The 25,934-nt window shown below is 35.4% G+C and overlaps 1 protein-coding gene across 3 annotated transcripts in view; it reads right to left on the bottom strand.

The window, feature by feature from the left end:
* Window positions 1-25,934, bottom strand: part of LOC145684115 (uncharacterized) — a 48,759-nt gene that overhangs the window by 14,102 nt on the left and 8,723 nt on the right. For all 3 annotated transcript variants that reach the window (XM_081756037.1, XM_081756039.1, XM_081756038.1), the window contains exons 4-11: window positions 24,508-25,116; window positions 23,445-23,586; window positions 14,849-15,116; window positions 13,016-13,161; window positions 10,266-10,612; window positions 7,191-7,325; window positions 3,635-3,825; window positions 543-892 (exon numbers count right to left, since the gene is read on the bottom strand). In XM_081756037.1, coding sequence (XP_081612163.1) covers window positions 543-892; window positions 3,635-3,825; window positions 7,191-7,325; window positions 10,266-10,612; window positions 13,016-13,161; window positions 14,849-15,116; window positions 23,445-23,586; window positions 24,508-25,116 — 2,188 coding nt within the window. The remainder of the gene's footprint in view (window positions 1-542; window positions 893-3,634; window positions 3,826-7,190; window positions 7,326-10,265; window positions 10,613-13,015; window positions 13,162-14,848; window positions 15,117-23,444; window positions 23,587-24,507; window positions 25,117-25,934) is intronic.

Raw genomic sequence — 25,934 nt, 5'->3', positions numbered from 1 at the left:
CGAAGGAGCTCATGTGTCAAGATGATTACACAAATAATATTTGAAGTTATTCGTTCGTTATTCATCTTAAAATGCGTAGGCCAAATATGAACAATCGTGGTTCTTGATTTTCTCAACATACACACGAACATTTCATTTGTTCACAGTAAAAACACAATCTTAATATTTAAAAACAAATGCGTACCATACATAGAATCAAGATATAAATGGGTATCTTCGACGAATCTTTACAGCAAGTCTACTTACCGATTTGCGGTAGTAACTTCGCTGAGCTTACAATACAAGTATGGTTCTTTTTCCATGACTACATCGTAAATATCAATCCTCTTTAATACTACAAAACACTATTATGTATTGAATCGCCCATGCGTATCAAAAATCTACTCTCGCATGCATTGATTTCCATGTCAAATCAACAACCATTTACTCAAAAGAAAAGAAAATTCGTAACATGTACAAACCATAATATGTATGTATGTATGTGTATATATGCGTATGTATAATTAAATTAACAGAATTTGAGCGACGGAAAATCTTCCCACCTTACTAAGCAACTGAGAGTCAAGCTGGGAATCCAACTCTTTCAGTTGATCATCTAAAGACTTCTGTGTGTCGTCGAAGCTTTTGTTGGTGGATCTCCCTGCACCAGCACCGGTATATTTTATCGAAGAAACGAGAGTGCTACTGGAGAGTCCCAGGGAGCCGGATGGATAAACAGACTTCGACGTTTCACTGCTTGTATACGAACAGGATCCAAGCGCTGTGCTGCTACTCGCAGAACTTGGTAAAGAACTACTTGTGAACGTGGACGATGACAGACCACTCGTCGTCAACGAACAGGAACTTAAAACACTGCTCACCGTTGAGAACACACTAGTCGTTGTTACAGGACCTGTAAAGAAGAAAGGAAAAGGTTTTGTAACAAAGTTTACAGCGGATCTTCTAGAGGTTGTTATATAGGCAAAGAGGTGGAGTCAATCGATTTATCTTATGCCAATGACACTTATAATGGAGATTACACTTTAAAAAATAACATGTACGAGACGAAGAGACATTTTCGTACAGAAATTTCCCCACAAGTTCGACATGATATCATCATCATTATAGGTATTCTGCCATGATTGGCAGGTCACTTGCCGCAACTGAGAAATTTCCATGCTCCACGGTCTTCTGTTATCCTCTTCGTCTTCACGTACGATTTTTCTGTTTTAATATCGTCCATTAATTGTAGTCTCCTTCGCCCCCTCCCTCTCTTTCCTGATACCATAGCCTCTAGCACATCCCTCATGATACAGTTCCTTCTTACCCAATGTCCCAACCAGTTTCTTTTCCTCTTCTTAATAATATCTAAAATTATTCTTTTCTCCCCTACCATTTCTAACAACCTCGACCCAGCAAATTCGCGTCTTCTTCTCACACCCACATTTCAAAAGCATCGAGTCGTTTCTCATCATTTTTGAGTAATGTCCATGTTTCTGATACATACAGTTCAATAGTTCATACAAAACATTTTATGAGTCTTTTTTTCAACTGTTTATTCAAGGTCCCATAAAATAGTCTTCTCTTTCCTCTAAAGACTTCTTTCGCCATTCCTATCCTTGCTTTTATTTCACGTTCACTCTCATATAATTACTAATAATATTAGCTAGGTATTGAAAACTGGTTATTTGTTCTATTTTCTTCCCACCTAGTTCTATATTTGACACTGATACCTTCGTTCCAATCACCATGGCTTTTGTCTTTCTAACATTTATTTTCATCCCATATTCTTCACAGCCCTTCCTCAAGTTTTCTAACATCTTATTCATTTTCTCTTCAGATTCTGCAATAAGCGCCACATCATCTGCAAATCGTTCCACATAATAAATTGATTTAAAATATACAATATGGATAAAAGCTGATAATTAATAAATACATTAACGTATACCAAAGATTAAGATAACATTTGTAATAATGTGTCAGTTTAATTCTTTAAGTCAGTGGTTTCCAACTAGTGGATCGTGACACACCGCGAAATTCTAGACTTTGAAGGCTTTAATATAGTTTCTACCGATCTGCAGAAATCTATTTCCCTGACCTTTGCCAGGAAATTCCCTGACTTTCATTACAGGTGTCAGATGGCGTTGACATATAAATAAGGAATAAATAACGGTGAATATTTATATATGAGAACATTTATTCTATAGAGACAAATGGTAATCAATTGCTCATACGTACACTCATGTCCAAAATTATTGTCGCATATCTATAACTGCCTTCTTGTAAGAATATAATTTCATAATGATTTTGCAGGGTACTTTTAATACTGATACTATGTGTATAATCGGGAAATGTATATTTGTGGTAAATTTCATAGGAAAAGAAGTATAAATACGAAAATTAGAATGAGTAAAACAAACTGTTGCTAAATAGACAACAAAATTTTATTTTCGTTTTATTGTTCTCACTCTTTTGACATGAAATTTTTCACATACATGTGTTGGCCGATTATACACATATTAACATTATTATAAGAAATACCGGGCGAATTCGTTATCAAATTATAATCCTAGAACAACATATTTATAGATATGCGACAATAATTTTGGACATGAGTGTACATTCCACTTACCTCCCATAAAAAATCTGAACATCATCTCACATAATGGTTGGCTAAGCTGAAATTGATGGACAATTAATGTTAGAAAAAATATATTTTAAAATAATTCCCTGATTTCCAGTCTTTTTTCCTGATCTTCCCTGACTTGCCTGACCAGTAGAAACCCTGTAATAATTAGTTAAAATCAATTTTGAGATAGATTGTACCAGTCAACGGTACGGGCAGCAACAATGTCCAGTACTACGTAGTCACTACGTTATAGACGTTTATAATCTTCACTATTATATTTTATATTATTATTATTAATAAAAAAATCAAGCAAGTGCGTCGCGGTCTTGGGTCTTTCAGTAAAGTTTGTCGTCAGCCAAAAAAGATTATACATTTGTCCAGAAACTTCGGTGAATGACATCATACTGCTCAAGAAAATGCGAAGTGAGATATTCAGCATCAAGACAATGCTCGTGGTGTTCTTCGGGTCTCATCCATAAAGAACTCCTCCTTGAGGGCATCACGTTAAATGTCACTATGTACATGGAAGTACTGAAATGTCTGCTACAAAGGATCAAGCGGGTATGTTCACACAGTGCCTATCTGGTGCAGCAATTCCTGATCAACAGGGGAGTTGTGTCATTCAATCACGCATCTTACTTCCCAGGCTTGTTTTTCCCCCAAATTGAAATCATCCCTGAATGGGCAGAGATTTTCAGACATTTCGGATAGCCAACGTAATGTTATGACCCAGCAGAAAGCCATCGCAAAACACACAAGTACGCCAGAAGTTTCTAGAATTGCACAATCGTTCCCAGAAGAGCATTACCATTAACGGGGATTAGTCAGTCGAAGGAAACTGACTGCTGTTTCCGATAAGACGACAATCTATTCGAAATATACACACATTCATCTACTTTTCTGGACAGAGGTTGTATATGTAACAATGTTCGAAAAAAGGTAAATTTATGATCACTATTATTAGTAGTAGTACTATTATTAATTAGGCTTGCAAATAAAAACGGAAGAACAAAGTAAATGACTTACTATGGTCCTCATGACTTGATGAGCCTAGCACTAAGCCAAGATCCGAATTTCCATGCATACTTGGATGTGGTGTATGGTGAGGCGAACGCATTAATAAACTTGGGTAGGATACATTTTTGTCATACGCATGTTTCTGCAGCACTCGGATCATGGCATCACGTTCCGCCAATTTCGATTCCAGATCTTTTACTCTGTGAAAAAAGTAAGAAACATTATTTACAATGGTAACTGAAATTGTGTGTGTAAGAAAGAATAAGGTATTTCTCACCTGTAATAATAATAATAATAATTACACATGTTAAAAAAGTGTGGTAACACTACATTAGTAACAAAAAAGAAAGAGGACTTTTAGTAAAAACAATTGGTTGGTTGATTGATTTCGTTAATCGCCCCTTTTACCACCGAAGCTATATGTGACGCGGAGCTACATACAGCTTAACGTGGGACCCAAATCATATGAACTACCGGAAACCGAATTTACGTCTCCCGCCTCGATAGCGCATAACCACGAGTTCGAGGGGCACATTTGATTAGTAAACAATGACGGCATATAAAAAAAAATAAACAAGATGAAAGAAAAGTGCACAAACAAACAAATACGAATTTTATTAAATGGAGGGGGGGGGGGGAAGAGAAACAACAAGTACAGCACGCATTCTACAGAAAAATGGACAACTAACCAAGAAACGTATCGATGGTAATAAAGAAAGTTCACTGTGAGTTTTGTATGAAGAATATGTAGGTAGACTAACTTTGTGATGTTTTATTCTGTAATAGGCTTGTCTAATTAGGTTTACTCCAGACGTTACATATTAAGTTGATTTGAGTTTAACGTTCCTTTTAGCAGCGAGGCTATATAAGACGGGACCTACTGATTAACGTGGAATTCGAACTAAATGAGCTCCCGCCGGGATTCGAACCCGGGTCTCCCATGCCAAAGGTAGACGTTACATATATTCTATATCTAAGCCATATAGACAAAGTGTTTTGATATTCCTAATCATAATGTTCGATGCGGAAAATAGATGCACAAAAAACTATATGCACAAATGCCGAAAGCGGCTTCTTTTCAGAGTTACGAGCGCTAGAAATTTTGGAAAACCAAACTCTGGAACAAAAACTAATAATGATGTGAATGTCTAATGTGGTGACTTGAAATTTACACAAAATGTCACCCGTAGTTTTCAAAAATAACTCATTCAAAAATGGGACCCCCCAACGAGAGAACTGTGCATGAGATTCCCCAAAGTAAATGGGGAAATCTTGGAAATTCGGTGAAGGAAAGGTAGATTCATATTATAATGTATGGAAAGATTGGCCATTAAGGAAAACTGCTTCGTGTAAGGGACGTCAACATTTTCCACAGAGAAAAGATAGAGAGGGATTACTTTACGTACTATGCGTGTTACATGCCTCCAACAGTGCTCATAATGCGGCAGCCCCGGGTTCGATTACCGGTATAACCAAGAAGGTTCGGATCTCACGTTAAGCTGTAGGTCTTATATTTCAAGACAGCCACGATGTTAATAGCTTAAGGGCTTGCAAGTAGAAGAGTAGAATAATGGTTGTGACAAATTGGAAAAGTCACAGTTCAGTAAAAATAAGGTTACTCCTTTGCAGCACTAGGTAGCCAGGGAAGACAAAGTAATTCGTCTCTCCAAGCCTAGTTATTGAAACTGAATTTTAGTAAACGTAAAGGAGTTTTCATGACATACTGCCCCAAACACAAGTAGATCTTTTAAGAGGTGAAAAACTGAAATTCACTACGAATTGTCTTGGTATTTATGAATGTTATTTAGTAACTAACGAAATTTTTAATGACAACTCAGATTTCTTCGGGTAATAAAAACACAGTACTTTCTCGACCATCCGGCCTGATGTGCTGGTAGGGCACTAAGATAAGAAAAGGCCTGATAGGCCATAGTTCTATAGTTACTCGCTTTTTGTCTATTTATGTCACTAAAAACGGAAACGGAAACTCGCTCTTACTCATATTTTCCGACCACTTAGTACAGGTCAATTCTTGATGTTTGTTATACTGTACTGAACGTTTATTATTATTATTATTATTATTATTATTTATTTATTTATTTTTAAAAAAATTGATTTAAACTACTCGCTGAGCAAAACAATACGTTTATTGTAAAAATTATTATAGTGCTGCCAAAATGTCTTGAGGTGTGGCAAAAATGCGAACTAAAGCTCACATTCTCGACACACCCACGCGTTGAGCCAATAAGGGTTCGGCTGTTGCTAAGTGAGAGAGCCTTAGCGAAAGGGAGTGGAACTCCTTCAGCCGATAGCAGCGCTTGGAAGGGAAGACTAGGTGTCAAGTCAATGTGGTATATCTTTAACGTGTAACAGTTTCGTCAACTACCCACTTTGGTTTCATCAGCCACTATAAAGACACAGGTAGTGACAGATTTAATATATGAGACAGCGAAAAAATATATGTTAATATTTTAATATTTTACTCGTTAATAATTTTTATAATAAACATATATTTTGCTTAGCGAGTAGTTGAAATTAAATTTAAGTCTACAAGAACAAAGCTTGGACAATGGTGAACGTTTTAAAAATTTATTACAGAGAACGGAAGAATAAAAATACTGTATAACTTTTAAGATAAATTTCATAATGTCTTACTTAATTGCAGAGAAAAATAAAATGATGTACATTGAATATACGTACAATTTTAAAAAAGTAACACGTAGGTCTACTTCTTTAATAAATGATTTAAACTTTATTTACTGTTCCTTAATACAAAACTTTATTTACTGTTCCTTAATACATGATTACACAAATATGAAAAGGAGGCCTAAAAGAGTCAAAAACTTACAAGCATTATTTTTTAGAAAAAATAAAATGAAATGAAATCTTGAAGTTTTACTTCCCATGGTTATGCCGGCTAGGCTAAAGGAGACGGTAATGATGAGAAATGAAAGAAATGGTAGAATGAAGAAAGTGGGAGGAAACGAGAGAACGCCCAGAAATTACACGCACAGGATGTTTGTAACCACAAAGTTTACCTCACACGATCTGGGATCGAACCAAGGACCGCATGCACCACAGGTGAACGCTCTACCACTGAGCCACCGTGGCCCTATTTTTAAGAGAAGTCCTTAATAGATAACTGTTTTTCCTAGTCGAAGTTGCGTTCTTATGAAGGCGTTACAAGTCGAGTAGATCGTTTCATTAAAAAGCCCGGATAATCGCAAGCCGAATAGTCCGGAGTCTACTGTATATACAGATAACTCGTTATTATCAGTACCAGAAAACTGCAGTTTTTCTTCCTTCCTTTCCTTCTTTCTAGTACAGAACAATTCTGAAACTCTACTCAAAACTTTTGGGAATGGTGAACCTGCACATCAAGATTAGTGCAAGTGAATATATGTAATCACGCGTCAGTTTACTTTCTTAATTCATAGAGAAAATATTACGTTTTGTATAGAATCATATCTATTCACTTTTCAAAATAACAATGAAATTTCTTATCTCCTTTTTACTTCTATTTTGCGCACTTTTTAAAAAAAAAAAAAAAAATTTAAGAACTTACCTTGATTCCAGATCAGCTACCTTCTTCTGAGCCGCATGCAGTTCATCCATGTGGCGAATTTTTTCTGTGCGAGCTTCTGCTATTAACTTCTCAGTCTCCTGACTAGTCTTCTCCAAGGCCGCGATTTTGGCATCCCTGAAATAACAATGCGGACATAATGAAAAACATTGCGACACTATATACGGAAATCGAACACCAAACCGATTTTTACCGAAAATACAAAAAAGACTGAATGCTGGCTACTGGACGCTTTAGGGTTATTTTCGTCTCCCTCTTATTTTACTTATTTTCTTGCTACTTTTCCATTCTATATGACGAAACGATTAGCAGAAAACATTTTTTTTTTTTTTTTTTTTTTTTGTGATGTGTGATAATGTTTTAACTATTTTCTTGCAAATAATTCATTTCATATACGAAATTGATAAGACAAGACGGAGATTAATCGAAACAGTGAGCATTATTAATTTATAATTCTCTTTTACTTGCGTTATTGGTTGTTAAACACTTTTTTTTTCAAATATATATATATATATATATCGTATGTTTCTGAATCCAAGACGATGTTTTCTGTTGCTGTTTCATGACCACAAATATGGAATCGTCTTGCTTTCACGTCACACACAGCAGAGTTCTATACTAAACAGAACCACGATATTCCATTAAGCTCTAATTTTCTTCCTCGTCTACCGCTTTAGCTTTGAACGTTTGCGGATTCAGTGTGACTTCTTCAATGAGGAAGACTAAGGCAAACTGTATCTGATTTGATTTTTAGTGTAAGTTTTATCTGAAAATACACTTCGTATGTACTGGAGATTTTTTGTTATAATCTTTGTTAATAAATGGGTGTCGTTTTACATTCAAAACTATCTGGTATATATATATAGTTAAAATTTATTATTTTTAACAAGATTATAATTTTGTAACATCATTTTTTTTATTTGAGCCAAAACAGCAATCTTTAAAATCTGAACCACTTTTCTCGACAATTATTAGTGATTTTGACGCTTCAGTATTCAAGTCCACTAGAAAATCTCCTAGGTAGACGATAATTATTGGAAATATAGGATAACCAACTCGAAGTTGTTTATTAATCCAACCTTTATTGGGCCAACTTTTATCAACGTTAAAACTGTTGAATACTGTGTAACTTATAGTTAAATTAAAACAAATGGAGCATCATATATTCACATATTCATTCCTGTCTAAATTCAGGTATTGGATTTAATTCAATAAAAATTCGTAGTGGATCAACTAATGAGTTTTTTATATGTACAACTGTTTGGTAGCGTCTCTTTCAGCAGCAAGGTTGTATGAGACGTAAACCTACAGTTTAAAGCGGGGTCAGAAAGACGCGAGCTCCCGTCTGAAATCGAACCCGCGTCTCTGCACCCAGTGGCGTACACATTATTTTATGAAATGGGGTTCAAGATTCCAAGCTGATATTTCAGAACATGCACGGTTTTTGTATACATATCTTAAAACGGTAAATGTTTATTTTTTCATATTTTGTTAAGAGGGATATAAAAAACCCGAAATTTTCTGTTTATGTGCATGCTACTGAATGCACCTAAATAGTACTAATTTGCAATAAATAAGCCAGTTTATTGGTTTGATTACTTTACACGCTACCAGTTTCGTTTCTTTAAAGTTAATTGACTTTTCTTTAGTATATACTTCGAAGGATTAGTAAAGACACAATATAGGGATACGCAACTGCAGCTGTCCAATGGAGAGGAACGAGTTTTCTGTGAAATACAGCAGATAATAATTTGCAATAAACTAAAAAATAAACATAAGGATGCGTTCTGAAAATATGAACAAGTTACTTTCGTTTCACATTACGGATTATGGTAAACTTCCAAATTATGCGGACTCAATATTGTTCACATAATATCAGAGGGACAAGGTCGGTGACTGAACCTGCTCTAGGGACAATGAATCTGTATCAGAAATAAACTTCCCGCAATCTCTTACTGTTTTCGCTCTATGAAAATCAATATTCATATCGGAAGTTCAAGTTATTTCTACCACTTGTTTTTATTAGACATAAGAGCACAGATAAAACTATTATTGGGACACTGAATTCATTAATAAAATAAATAAATAAATCTATATAAATAAAACTGAAAGTCACTGTGTTTTTGACTTAGTAACTCTTGAACCACCCGACCGATCTCGACCAAATTTTCAACACAGATGAGGTTCGGTCCTGGGACGGTTGGGGAGGGGGCACTGAGGGGAGGGGGAAGGGGTACTGAGATGAACAGTGACACTTCGAATGCCGTTTAACACCAAATTGAGCCTCGCAACTTGAGGGAGGGGGATATATATATATAAATGATCGAAAATGACGGACATTGGTGTCGAATCCATACTTTTTAGGATCGTTGAGACGAACACTGACACTTCCGATGAGTTTAAATCTAAATTCAGCCTCGCCACTTGAAAGAGGGGGAGGGGAATATATATATAATCGAAACTGACCAATATTAGTGTTGAATCCATACTTTTCGTGGTCGCTGAGACGAACAGTGACACTTCCGATGCCGTTCAAATCCACATTCACCCCTCTATGTCCAAAATGAAACTTATTCTCCCCGTGTGATGAACGGGTATTCTGCCAGTAAATAAATAAATACATAAAAAAGCATCTTTCTACCTATTACTATTTCTGCTCTATTTTGATTAATGTTGAAACCGGAAATGATATATTTCTAGCATTTTCAATTTGATTGGTTGATGGGATTTGGATTCAGTGTCCCTTTCAGCAGCGAGGTTATGAGACGTGAACCTACAGCTTAATGTGGGACCCGAACCACATGAACTCCCACCAACTCTTGAATCCGGGTCATTTCGTGCCAAAGTCGCGTACGCTAGCTATATATCATCATGAACGGAGATGAAACCTGTTCTTAGGACACTGAATCTTTACCAAAAAGACGCTTCTCGCTATATCTGTTTCTGCTCTTATACCTGTCTATAGACACAGACAGATACAGCTGCTCTGGAAGAATTTTATGTATCGACACTTGGGCATAGCATAGTTTGTAAGTCTTTACAAACCATTTCACTTACTTTGGAATGCTGGCTGCATCAATGGCTGCTTGCCTTAGAGCACTCTCCTCCAAATACTTCTGCTCCCATTTGGCTAACTCTCCCTCCAGAGTCATTATCTTCTCCTCCCGGTCTCGAAGCCTTCGCTTGAGATCAGCCAGCTCTTCACGACCCACAGACGTAGCAGAGCCTTCTTTATTCAGTCGATCCATTCCTCTCCCTTGTTCTCGCAAGTCTTTGATCTCTCGTTCCAATTGTAGCCGAAGTTTCCGCTCAGACTGTTCTCGGCGGTCGCTAGCCAGTTGCAATGATGACAACGCTCGCTGCAATTGCGCTGCTCGTTCTACGTACATCTGTTTCTTTCGGCACTGAAAGAGTAAGTGCAATACGATTAGAATGCCTAATTAACAGCGACAATATTTTTATTTAGATTGTACAGACACATGGCATATTTATATACAGAGTATATCAAATGTCCGGGGTCATAGGTTAACTTCATTATAAGTAAAGATAAAAAAAGAAAAGAAAAAGTTGTTGGAAATATGTGATTTTCAACCCAAAATGATAGAATTTTTCCAATCGTACCAACCGTTTGAGTTCTGCACTAATAAGGTGTCCTGTTAAATGAAAACGTAACGCTGTCAGTTTACTTGGGACCTCACCATACCAACAATACAGCACTGTAGATAAACAGATTCGAGGGGTTTTAGGTTCCCTTATGCAACCATGTGCACGTTGCCAGTGACATCTTTTGCGTGCCCTTACCCAACAATGTGCACGTTCCGTTCGATCAGCCTGTTTAACTGGAAACGTTGATTCCACCATTATTGATTGAAAACTACTTATTTTCAACAATTTCTTCGTATTTCGATTGGTTCGTATCTTCAGTCATAACGAAGTGATCTATGGACTCTGGATATACTCGGTAAAATAAATAGAACATGTTATGTTACCTTATGTACTTAAACTGTTTAAATTTATAAGACTACTATTAACAACTCTTCATATTAATCAGATTCCAATATGGATGACTAATGTGAAAATATGAGAAGATGTCTATAAATTTAAACAGTTTTCATTATGGTGTTCCTTAATATCCAACAGAATAGGGCATCTATATGTAGCTTAAGGGGGGGGGGGGGAGTGCAATTAGCAGTTCAAGGATTAAAATTAGGAATTAAATTTCTGAGCTTTTGGCACTTATGCCCATGTTAGCCCGTCATGAATGAGATATGACGTGCCTTAGTGATCGCACTACCCGGGGAATTGGGGAGGAAGAAAGGAAGTGGCTCGGGATTATTACGTTAAGTACTATCCCGGCATTTGCCTGGCGTCAATGAGAAAAACTGTTTTTAAAAACTCACTCAGGATGGCTGGCTTCAAAGAGCTTTTTACACTATCTAGATCGAATGTCCCCGCCGGGACCGCCCGCACTAAAGCTAGCAGTTCAAGATAACCATTTTTTATTATATCTATACCCTGAAGAAGGACTTCAATCGCTAGAAGCCAAAATTATCGGGAAAGAAAAAAAAAATAATATACGCACACAAAGTAACATGTTATATTTAACTAACAACTACATATTAGTAAATCAATGACACACTTTTAATATATTCCCACATAGACAGGATATAAAAACGTCCAACACGACTCTTTTACAACGAAACTAACTCTACAACTTAAAGAAAAAAGAAATCAATGCAGAAACAAAAAATCCACTTGGCATTGCTATCCTATACTTCCGAATTCAATATATTGAAGCTCCAGTTTCATACTATAGTATCTTTCCAATCTGATTGATCTTTCTAAAATCCCTTTCCCCAAACACTCCAACTCATTATACCCTGTGCGTATTTATAAATACGACCGCAATGTTATCGACTATATATATATATATATATATAATAGAACTCCCTGGTGTTACAGCCTGTTGCGGGATATGGCTTGATTAGACGACTTTTCACTGGCTGATGTGTGGTCAGTACATTTGCACCCACATTTTTACAACGAAGTTAATTATTTTCTTATTTTAGCATTTCTCGAAATGCTTTATGAAGCTGCGTCAACAGAAAATTATGTACTCTCACCGGGAACCCAATTCGGGACTACGTACTAACATCGGTATAAATTAACTCCTTAAATACATACATTTAAAGCCAACCACACGAATATAACATCATCCCAACTTCATAATTACTCGTATATAACCACCTGTCAAACTGTCTCTTTTCAGTGACAAGGTTGTATGAAATGGGATACATTGTTCAAATAAGATACGACTCAGGTTTGCATCCAAGGCAAATATTCCTATGAGGAATCGAGCATAGGAACCTAAGCGTTAGCCAGTCGGCCAAGAAGAGGCTCCATCTTGTATTATTTACTTGATATGTCTACAACATACCATCTCCCGTAATCAAATTTTTTAACATTTTAGATTGGAGTTCACTATCTCTTAACTAGCTAGCTCCCAGGCCAAAGCAGGTGGATATTAATGAAAGTAAATAAATATCAAGTAACTGGTGTAATGAAGATGTGAGAGGAAACGGGTCGATTTCGAGGAACTCACGTAGGCAATGTTATTCATCACAAACTCACATAGCACGGGGTCGAACCAGGAACTTCTAGCAGCACCTACATAGAACTGCAGCATTGAAAAGTTTGTCTTTGGTAAACATCCGGTTATCTCAAAGGACACATGGAAAAACTTCAGCCTACAACCTAGTCTTTTACAATTTTATCAATATTTCTTAAAATGTTTGTTACATAGTTACCTCTTCTTCCAGTCGAACAACGTTTCCTTGAGCGTTAGTCAAAGCTGTATCCAATATGTCAATATGCGTTCGCTGCTCCTGTAGAGTTGCTCTTTGTGCTGCTAATTCTATTTCCTGTCTCTCTTTTGCTGCGACTAATTCTTTATCTGCACCAAGAAGGAAAGAAAGAAGAGAGATAAATATTACCGTCTGAAGATTATACATCAGTTTTGAAACTAATAGAGTTGTCTCAGCTATTCTACATTAAAATAAGAAATGACTAATGCTACGGACAAGTAACAGTGAATTGATGATATATTAAAATAAAAGTGAAATATTAATTATATATGCATTTAAAGAAAATGCTACAAGATTATAATACATGGTTAAGAAAATGCGTTACTACTCTTTATGGTTATTAGTCTGAATCTTTGTTATGACGTTAACTATAATATAGGGTGTTCTATATAGGATTCCGAATTATAAAACAATAATAAAACAGCAATCTTCATGAAAATGGTTCTCCGATTTACTTATGAAAGACAATGTCAGGCATATGTCGAGTCTCCATGCATTTATGCGCTTCAAAAAATTATTTATAACCATCTTGGAGATGCTTATCCTGATGTCTTTAATCCCGCGTGTAAGTTCCGCCTTCAGTTTCAAAAGAGTATGTGGTTTGTTGGCATATACCTGTGATTTCACAAACCCACAATTAAAAAGAAATCAAAAGGTGTGAGATCACATGACCTTGTCAGCCGTTCCTAGTCACTGTACAGAAATTACTTGTGAGAATTTTTCGTGGAGTAAAGCAAGAGTCTCATTCGGAGTGTGGTAGGTCGATTCATCCTGCTGAAACTAGGCATTATCATTTCCATATTTCCGAGGGTAGAACACAACCAACTGGATATCATGTGATGATAACATTCTCCGTTAACAATAACTATAGTCCCTTCATCATTGCAAAAAATGACACTCCAAACACTCCATCTACACAAATCTCAAACCACACATTCGTTGTCAGCGGATAGATTTCACCATTCTAGATTATTAGAGGATTTTCGTTTTCTCATATTCTCCACTTCTATTTATTGAAAAATCCACTGAAGTGAAAACGGACTTTAATTAGAATATCAGTAATTAAGTAATCTTGCCGAATAGTCGTCTCTCTCTCTCTTCTTTCTCTGAATATCAGAAAACTACTATTTTGATCCTAAAACTGTTATTTTCCAGAATAGATACACTAGTAACTATAATTTTGGAACGTGATATCCACGTTCATGAGTAAAAATGAAAGTTTTTTTTTTTTTTTTTTTTTTCAGATAAATTCTTGTAAATAATTCACGATGTGGAATATCAAATGCATACTTCAAGAGGGAATTATAAACATTTATAGATTGAACTCAAGCTGGAAGAATGATTTTCTGAAGAGTACATTTCAAACTGTGTAATATTACATTACAATATAAAGGCCTTTTCGACTGATTTTTTAACACCATGAGTTTTCAACGGATTTATTTGTTCATTACTGTTAAATTAAATATGATATTACACAATGAATTTAAAAATTCTCTTTATCGTTCCTAAACCTTGTGAATTGTATTTTCATATATAATCTGGTTTATTTTCTCATCACAAATAGAGAATAGTAATTTAATAAACTGAAAACCTAATCACTTTGATCTTCCAAATTATTATGGTACCTTTAGCATTTATTAATAAAATTTCTCTTCAAACGATCAGCATTATAATGGAATATTAGACGTTATAAAATCCTTCACCTTTTTATGACCGATACAAAATAATCGCCACTTTACGAAACTAACAATAATTGTTTCTTCTATAATTACTCACTTTGGGAAATTAGTTGAGCAATAAGGATTTCTCGTTTATTCAGTTCTTTGCGTAGACTTTCCCCTTCTGGTAACTCTTGAACTGGTCGACAGAGAAGCTGAGATGAGAGGAGATCAACTTGTTCGTGAAGCGCACGGTTTCTCTCCTGCAATCGGCGAGTTTCATTCTGAAGCCTCAATCGAGCAGCTTGTTCGAGTTTCTCTCTTCGTTCCGAAGACTTTACAAGCTCCTCATGTGCTCGATGTACCTCCGAGATTTCTTCCTCCAACTGTTTTAAAGACACAAAAGAAAGCGAATTAAAATCACAAATACCTTTGACGAAAGAGGAAAGCATTATTACAATATTTAAAAGATCGTGCATAAGAGTGCAGCAAGTATACTTCACACTAAGCTTCACAAGTAGTATGTATGCTACTGTTAGGCTTAGGAATTAGATTTTTGGGGTTTCAGCTATGTTTAGGGATTAGAAATTAATATTCGAGTTTTCAGCTATGATTAGGGATTAGATTTTTGGGTTTTCGGTTAGGTTTAGGAATTAAGAATTAGATTTTTGGGTTTTCGGATAGGTTTAGGAATTAGATATTTTGGTTTTCGGCATCTATGGCCATGTTAACCCGTCATGTATGAGGGATGACATCCCTCGGCGATCGCACTGCCCAAGGAATTACGGAGGTAAAAGGAATGGGAAAGGAAGGAAGGAAGGAAGCGATCTTGGATTATTATTATGATTACTGCGCATGGTAAAGGGTACCAACATTATAACCAAGCCCGGGAATGGAACCTGGAATCCTTCCAGCGCCCATGCATTGACAGCTTCGCTAATAACAACCAGAATACATACAAAGCTATTCGCACACAAACGCTGTTACCATAGGAGTTATACTGAAAGCAATATATTTTTGCAATTTGAAAATGAAATGAAATCTGAGTTTTACGTCCCACGGATATGCCGGTGAGGCTAAAGGAGACGGTGATGATGAGTTATGAATGAAATGGTGGAATGAAGAAAGTGGAAGGAAACGGGAGAACCCCGAGGAAACCCACGCACATGGTGTTTGTCCACCACAAAGTTCACTTGGCGGGGGCTGGGATCGAACCCGGAACCCCAAGCACCAGAGGTGAACGCTCTACCAATGAGCCACCGCGGTCCCATTTTTGCAATTTGATTTTATTATTAAGAACATAGTATAAAGAAACTTATACTAGTTGGACTATGCACATAAACGAGGAAATCATTAAATTAAATGCATTTTCAGTTTAACTGATTGTATTTAAGATGTCTATAACAGCTACGTACTTACTTTATTTAATGTAGGTTAGCAAAAAATAAAAAAAATAAAAAAATTAAAATAACAGAAGAATTTAACAACTAGCACAACGCAGGGCTATTTACTATTTTTAATCTTGCAAAATGCTGTTGTTTTTTCCTTCCCTGACGAAACCCCGCCCACGGGTCTAAAACCCAGGCGTAAAATATAATTTCGGAATCTTCATTTTAAAATAATTTTCATTTATTTCGTTTGTACATGTACTTTCTTTGGCTGGAGCATTATTTTGACGTATAAGCAAGATTTAAGAGAGTATGTTATTGCAGTAATTTTCACGGATGAGGTTTAAACATGAATAAAGAGTTCATTGTAACGTAGCATTTAAAAAAAAAAAAGTTTATTGCATAAAATAAAATGAGAAAAACCCAGGAAAACCTCCCGCAGAATGGCTGGCCTGAAAAAACTTTAAACACTTTTTCGACCGAGCGTCCCCACCGGGAATCGAACTCAGGACTCACTGTTAGGAGTAGGAGTATGTGACACCGTTAGAAAACATAATCTGCTAGTTAACATTTTTTTTTTTTACACACACAGATAAACAATCCGTTCCAGCACAGCAAAAACTACACAGATAAACAATCCGTTCTAGCAGAGCAAAAACTATCAGTTAATATGGATGACACGATATACATTTTAGCGCCCTAAAATTATTTTCTCAAAAACTGCGCATGAGATTTAACCTCAAGCACGTCATTTTGTTGAGTTTAATGTAATCTGTCGATTCATAAATTAGACATTATAGTTCAACAAAAATTAACAGTTTAAAAGTTAATCATAATTGTAGGCTATATTTCATTAATCCTACTGTTAATGATGAGGGTACCCCTCAGTTTCAGTTCCAACTTAACAGGTGACGTGATTATCGTACAGCATCAGCTTTTAAATTTAAAAAAAAAAAAAAAAAAAAGTTTTCTTAATTTTCTCGGAAACAACTACAGATAAAGATGTACATTCACTCATTTTGTTCAGCTTCATCAGACCTATAGATGGGTTATGTCTCCTCTTCGAACATTAATTTTCTCGTTGTGAGCTAATAATATTGTAGTATTTTTTTTTTTTTAAATTACGTCTTATTTTACAGTGCTGTATCTGCAACCACTTAATTAAAGGTTTCTTACAAAGGATGTTCAATAAATTTTGCACAGACAGGTAAAAATATTTTTATTATTTGCAATATGATGATGAAATTTTAGGTGATAATTGTTCTTTCCTATTGTTCAGGTAAACCACAATGGACACTGAAGTAGAAATCAGGACAATTTCCAATGCAATCATTACCAAGCAACAACAATGAGAAAGAAAATAGAAAAAAAAGAATAGCTGGGAAATTACTATTTACACTAAATCAAATTTATTGTTTCAATTTAGTGCTCTTAACAATTTTATTTAATACAATTTGTCAGATCTACAGAACCTAACCCATTGATTCCCGCCAATTCTAAAGTACAAAGGTTCATGTGAAGCTCTAAATCTAATTCTATCATTTTTACTAGTTATATTTATCACATAATTAGGAAGAAGGCAACTGGATCTAAACGGTCGTGCCTATGAAGAAGGTGTCCAATTGGAAGCCGAAATGAAATGAAAATCGGCTGGGAGGGATAAGAGATGGCGCTGTAAACAATAAGTATTGAGGAGCTTTGCTCTCAATTTTTATTATTTATAATTCATTACTTTTGACAATTTTACTATTAGTGACAATCTTATTACACTGGTTTTCAATTTTAATATATTCATGTGCCGTTTATCCTTTATTATTACATTAACAGTGTGAAAAACAATTATATTTCAAACAGGCAAATTCGGCCATTTTGGCTCGTGCCATTTTAATACATATGTTTACTTCAAACAAATTTGCTTTAAAACAAATTTAGTGAAATAGTCCACTAGGCTCTACGGCTGGGACTTACTTTATAAATCTTCCGAAAGGGAGATAACTGAAACTGAATAAATCGGTTAAGGACTATGTTCAAAAGTGCTATCACAGCACTGCACGATGGAATGAGGAGTGGGGATGGAGATGAATAAACTTTAGTCAGGATAGTTTGCTACAAAATTTGTACTTGGGACATCCCACCAACCTACGACCGCTCTGCAATCAACAGCCCAAACTGCTCAAATAGTACATTTAATAAAATTTTATCATATGAAAGATTTTACGATGATTAAGAGAAAAAGAAAAGTAAAAACTGGCTAACAAGGCCATATTCTCGAAAATGCATGCAAGAAATTTTAAAATATTGGCTTGATAAAGAAAAGTAAAGTGATCAGAGAAAATTCATTTTATGAGAACACAATGTATTTCACAAAGAGATGGATGACCATCTTTTTTCCATGACTGTGCATGGCGGAATTAAGTGCATGGTAAATAGCGTTATAATTTCTCTTTCTCATATGCACTTCCTGTGCAACTGATGAAACCTGTATCTTTTTATTGGGTATTAACATAAATATTACTGCAATTTTATGTTTCTATGCAGATATGGCTTAACTTTATATATGAGTGTACCTTATGCATGGAAAAATACAGTACATTACTTTACATTTGTCTATCACTGCATTATTAACAACGTTACACACAATAATCAAAAATTTATTTCAAACAGACAGTATTTTAGGTAATCACTCCTATTTAATCATCATAAATTTCCGAAAAAAAAAAAAAAAAACATTACTCTGTCAGTTTAATTTTATTATACAAAACTGTTTCATGAATGCCCTGCCTTCGCCAATAGCTCTAATAATAATAATAATAATAATAATAATAATAATAATAATAATAATAATAATAATAATAATAATAATAATAATAATTATTATTATTATTATTATTATTATTATTATTATTATTATTATTATTATTATTATTATTATAGCGATTAGACGCTTGTGCACATCAAAAAGTTATTGAACAGTTTGTGGTGTATAAAATAAATTAAATAACATTGAACTATATTTATGTTTTCAGCAGTGAAACTGTTTCTGAAGTCAGTACAAATTTACATTACATTCGAAATATTCACAACGGTATACAACTGATTCTCAAATAAATAAATAAATAAATAAATAAAAAATAAAATAAAATAAAATAATAAATTCAAAAAATAATAATAATCGGGCGATAACTTCAAAATGATACAGTATCTTTACAAGTGCTTTTCTATAGCTAACACAATTCTACCAAAAGAACTCTCTTATGGCTATATGGTTATGATTAGCGTACGCGACCAGTGAGTGGATGCTCATGTGATTCGGATCACACGTTAAGCTGTAGGTCCTCGTCTTATATAGCCTCGGTACTTAATGGGACATTAAATTCCAAATCAAGTAACAGTTCTACAAAACTATTTCAACATATGTACGTCATCGTCGCCGTCCCTATACCGAACTTTGTAAGCCTAATACAACATAAAGAAGTTAATCAACATAATACTTATTATCTCATGCACCGAACTTAATTAACGACATATACGAACATCTTGATACAATACTCCGTAACGCAAATCGTTTGCAATATGCAGGATGTTCAAAAGAAGAGTTGTTGAAGGACAAAGGATTTATATTAACAGTATTTTAAAGCTTCATTATTTTTCAACTGAGCACACGAATAAAGTGCAAAACAACATTCTGAGAAGTGACTAGACTTTCATATAAGTTTCGAAGCTATCGATGAACAATGTGTAACTTTGAAGCAGCTGCATTATATGGGGTTTTCGGTTAAGTCTCACGCGTTTAGATTGCTCTTTAATAGTTTGGGAATGTATATTATACAGTAAACCGTCGATACTATATATTATGCTAGTGATGGCTAGTTTGTAATGCTCTGCGTGCCAGGGCAAAGAAAGAACTATACTTGGAGCCCAGGATACACTTCTGTCTGCTCTCTGTGGCACAGGTTCATTGAATGTGTAGAAGTCATACATTTTCTGAATCTTCGTTCTATTCTGCGTTTCTTACTTCTTGTTTTAGTGTTTCGGCTAATTAGGACCTAAGCTCTACGAAATCTGCATTTTTCTGAAAACTGAACCTACACATCTTATATTAGAAGATTAGTTTGGTAAAGAAACGATTAAAGATAATACCGTTTGGTTAACCACACTCTTCTTATTACGCATAGAGTTAAAAGAATTTGCGAGCCGCCATTTGGCTATCACCGATGCAATATAAAACAATCCATATTAGATCGTATCACCTACACTGGACTTTGTAAGTCCAATCAAAAATGTTAATCAACGTAATATTTATTATCTCACGCACTGAACTTCATTAACGACATATACAAACATCTCGATACAATATTCGGTAAACGTGAACTGTTACACTGTTCAACAAATTTTGATCGAAAGTATGTAAATTCTTTGAAATTGCGATTTTTACATTCATTTTAGCATAATATGAAAGGAAATGATAATAGAATAATTTTCTTAGCTCAGGTTGTGAAAAAAAACGCCCTTGTACAACAGTAGCTGTATATATATACAAATGTATTAATATTTATAGAACATTTAAGCAAAATCCTTGTAAAAACCTACATTTCACTTTTTTTTTTTTATCTATTTCACTGTGATGTGATAAGCTGGGGAGTTAAGAAGTACCCTAACCTATAGCTTTCTATACCCTTGTACTTCCTTTTTCAAAATTGCGCAAATACCAGTTTCACAGCGATACAGAAAATAAAGTAACCGTGGACAACTTAAACATTAACAATTCCGTAATAAAAATCAGTATTAACATCAAAACATGAAAAATATGTACAAATACCTTTTTGTGCAAGAACTACACTGCAATGTAGACAAAAGTTTCAAGTGATCCCTTGTACAGGATTATGTTTATTTTATTTTGAGCGTCTTCGCTTGGCTTGCCTTTTGTCTGGAGCATCCCTTGCAATAGTCCAACAGTAGTCGGCCAATATGTTAGAACTCCACTTTCCCTCATATCTTTTCTCCATGGCTGCATGGCCAATATCTTGATGGAAACGCTCACCATGTTCGTCACTTACTGCTCCACAATCTTCGGGAAAGAAGTCTAGATGTGAATGAAGAAAGTGGAGTTTCAGAGACATATTGCAACCAAGATTTTCGTAGCACAATAACAACTTTGCTACCAGTTGTTTGTAATTTGTTGCTCGGTGTCTTTCCAAGAACTGTGAACAAACACTCTTCAAGCTTTCCCACGCAGCTTTCTCCTCACCTTGGAGAATTTCGTCGAACTTGTGATCTTTGAATAGTTGCCTAATCTGTGGCCCTATGAAAACACCATCTTTAATTTTGGCATCACTTAATCGAGGGAATTGTCCTCTTAGGTACTTATAGGCCTCATCCTCTTGGTTCATACTCTTAACAAAACTTTTCATAAGACCTAATTTAATATGTAGAGGGGGAAGCAAAATTCGGTTACGATCTACCAGTGGTTCATGCTGCACATTTTTCACTCCCGGCTGAAGAGTTTCTCTGGTACTCCAATCACTTTTGCGGTAATGAGATCCACGATCTCTACTGTCCCATTCACATATAAAGCAACAATATCTTGTATACTCTAACTGCATACCTAGCAACAGTGCTATTACTTTAAGGTCACCACAAATGAGCCACTGAAAATCGTAATATTTAATGGCTTGAAGTAAACGTTTCAAGTTTTCATAAGATTCCTTCCTATGAACTGCGTAACCTACAGGAATTGAAGGAAGTTCATTTCCAATATGTAAAAGCACTGCCTTTAAACTAACCTTGGACGAATCTATAAAGAGCCTCCACTCCGTAGGTTCGTAATTAATTTTAAGTGCCCTCATGAGACCATTTACATCTGTACATGCCACAAGTGTGTCTTCCATAGTAAAAAATGAAGTGAACATCTTCTCCCTATTCCGATACACTGAAATATTTACTTTTTCCTGCAATAAATTCCATTGCTTTAAGCGTGACGCTAAAATTTCGGCTTTGCTTTTCGAGAGGTCCAAGTCTATGATTAGATCACTTAGTTCCTCTTGAGTAAGTCTATGTGGTTCGCATGGAGGTTCTTCTACAACAAACGTAGGGTCCTTCGAAGTACTTGATTCAGGAGCTTCAACTTCTTGATCATCATCAGAAAAAAGATCGTATTCTTTAGGTGGGTCAGGAACAGGTAGTCCTTCTCCATGTGGAACAGGACGCATTGCAGAAGGAATGTTAGGATAGATCAAGGCCCGCTTCTTCTTCGTGGAAATTCCCTTCTTGACGGAAGGAACCATACAAAAATAACAGTCTCTGATGTGGTCGCTTGGCTCCCTCCAAATCATGGGCACTGCAAAAGGCATTGAGCGCCCCTTCCCATTAATCCAATTTCTTAGATTGCTGGCACAAGTGTTACACACAATGTGGGGTGCCCAAGATTTATCTTGGTCTCCAATTTTACAACCAAAGTAATATTGATAGGCTTTTCTTATTAGTGGTGATATAGTCTGCTTTTGTGAGGAAAATATCACTTCCCCACACACGTAGCAGAAGCTATCCGCACTGTTTACACAATTTCGCGGCATTTTTGTTTATTGAAATCCTCAAAATGTCACTTGAAATAGTTCCGACTACTATTTAAAAATATACATTCGAAATACCAGTATTTTTGCGTACTTAGTTGTATTTTTATGTCCTGCACTACACAAACGTCACACCCAAAACGCTGATAACTGCACTAAACCTGTCTTTTCTAACAATAGCAGAACACTACTGAGATAAGGAACACAATGAAACCAAGCGTTCATATAGTTTCTCCAGTGTTACCGGATCAGTGTAACATTTTTCCCCAAACGAAGTGAATATATTTATTTTTAAAGCGTTATTATTAGACATGCCTGTAAAACGATAAGTAGAGCTAATATTCGAAAATAACTTTCAAATTCGTGATCAGCACCACAAAATCAATAAGAATTAGCTGATTTTGTTCAATTTACATTTTCGTTGTTGAACAGTGTTATTTTCCCGATGCACAAATAGTCCAATTACTTCAGACACACACTGTCTACAAAGACCATCATGTCTGCACTTACTCAACTGAGTTAACTTACTTCCCAACAGACAACGTGACCTATTTTACATCACTTTTATTTACGCCGAAATAATTATTTATAATCATCAGATGACAGAAACTGCTGAAATAATTTAGTGCAATTACAGTACACTTGGACGTAGTAAGTTTTTTTTCTTTTTTTTCTTTCTTTTTCAATTACACAAATATGCATCAAATCATACCGTTAGCAATTATAACAAAAGAACTATTGAGAAAAGCATACTTACTTTCTGAGCTTTTGATACTTTTTTGTAGTAGGCTTCTAATTCCTCCTTCAATGCATTGTTTTCTTGTATTAACATTTGAACTGTTTCCGATGGCCATGCTTCACTCAGCTTCTCTAAATCTTCTCGTCCTTTCGTTTTTGGTCTGCGGAATAGAAAATAGCATATATACAAAATACTGAACAATCGTCTTCTCTAACCTTCTCTAAAAATAGTCCAATTTTTATAAACCATAATGTGTGTTTTGTTCCGGATTACAGACTTACTCGTATAGTTTGATGTTTATATCAGTGGAAGGAAAGACGAACTTACTCGTTTCTACAATTTGCACATCATTATTAGTAATGGGTTATATCGTGTATTTTCCTACATTAATCTATCTATATTATCTCATTATCTTTGTTAAAATATGGACATACATATAACTTTACATGAAACTAGCTCACGTACTCGGTATAGCACAGGATGAGTAGGTTTATGGAAAATATATTTCAACTTCGCTCTCTGTCCTTACAATGCGTGTTTAAATCGAAATGAAATAAAATTATAAAAGCCACTAAAGTGCTGAAAATATTCAAGCTCATTTCAAACGATGCAACCGTTATTCTTTGTGAAAAATTTAAACCCTCGCTACTGCGCCTTACGAAACGCATTTCAATAAAACTGTATTGGTGAAATGCAGGTCGACCCAAGTGACAACTATTTAAAAATGATAAATAAATAAAATAAACGGCTCAAGCATTTCCTTATTTCTGGCATTTTATGAATACAAAATGAGAAATCAAAATATTACTGAAATGCACCCCTTTCTCCTCTAGAAGCGGAATTTTAGAAAACGATGGGCACTTGTGTAATTATTTTTAATGAGGACTTTTATATACTAAGTTTCGTCTCCCTAACTTGAGGGACTCCTGAGAAAGACATTATTTTTTAGATAATATTGAATCCCATCCCTTTACTTTAATCAAAGTGGCAAGATAACAGTACGGCTTCAAAATCCATACTAGTTTCAAAATTTATATATAGGATTATAAAAAACACAAAGCACAAATCACACTATACTTACCTCTGACAAAGAACGTTCTTTTTAAATGTTGTCTCTCCTTCTCTTCCAACTTCTAACCGTGACAGATCTGGTTGCGAGCGAGATAAGCTATGCTTATCGAGTGGTGGCACAAACGATTGTCGTATCACCCACTTCCGATATTCGGATACGGGTGGTGATACAGGTTCCTCAAAGGCTAGTCTTTGCGCTACACTGCTTGCAGAGCTCTCCTTGCCAACCGGAATCTGCAAGTCTTTGCGACAAAGTTTATTGGGACTAGTGGTATCTTCGCAAACCCTCAACACGGAAGAAATATTATCATCACCAGCAGGACCTCCTTTCACCTCTTTGGCCAAGTGCTTCAGAACTTGAGACTGATCCAAATAATCAGCTGGAATATCTGTGATTTTCAAATCACTGTGATCGAATTTCCCTCCTATGGCGGCACCTTCTGACGAAGGCCGAAGTGTTCCTGAGTCTTTGACAGTCCTTTGAGATTGCGGCGCCCATGTGGAAGACATTTTCCCATCGCCACTATGCCCTGAAGAAAAGAGTCCTGTTCCTGCATGCACGCCTGAGTAAGTGGACGGACTAGTCTCCAGTGCATCATGAACACCTACTCCAGACAACCTGCAACAATCAATAGCCAAAATTAGTATACAATACAAGAGAATTGATATAGTAAACAGGTATTTTCGTATGGAAGGTATTGGATATATATTTAGCATTAGAAAACATTTGTCTAACTTACACCCCGTACACGAGGATTTTAACTCGAGTCCGAAATTAATGGCAAATGAAAAATCCCAAAGTGGTTGGCAAACATGCATAGAACCATATGTGGACTTAGAACACTACTGTGTATTTATGCGAATAGTACCTTCGTTTAAGAAAAGCTATTTTTCTATAACATTATACCACTGTTCTTTCACAAGCTAAGTTTCAACACCTTTCGGTGCTCCTCAAACTTCCTTATTTCTAATTATAATTTTCTCTTTTCAGCCCCTATTCTTTCTGAGTCTTTATTGATTCTTTGAGGCGTTCTTCATATCTTCTGTGGCCATCTAGAAAAAAAAATCTCTGACTCTTTGTGGAGTATAGTAATTTCCATGACTTCCGGTATTGTTTAAAGTATCTCCCTCGCTATTTTAATTTCCCTGAATTTCATAGTCAGTATGAACTGTTATATCACAAGCTAATACTCAACATCGTTTACGTAGTATTTGCATTTACTGCTTTTATTACATTATTTGTAATTATATGAACTGGCAAACTTTATAGCATATCATAAATATGAGGAGTGATCAGAAAGTAAGGTTACAACGCCTGCAGTGAAACGTGTATATATTATTTCATACAACCAATACAGCCAACAGATAATACATACATTAGGTTATTTTTTTGACATACACCCTCCATTCCAAAAGAAACCGAACTTTTGAAAACAA

The sequence above is a fragment of the Thermobia domestica genome, chromosome 4 (assembly GCF_964235325.1).
Source record: "Thermobia domestica chromosome 4, izTheDome1.hap1.1, whole genome shotgun sequence".
Lineage (NCBI taxonomy): Eukaryota > Metazoa > Arthropoda > Insecta > Zygentoma > Lepismatidae > Thermobia > Thermobia domestica.
This window is presented reverse-complemented; position numbering and strand designations above follow the sequence as displayed.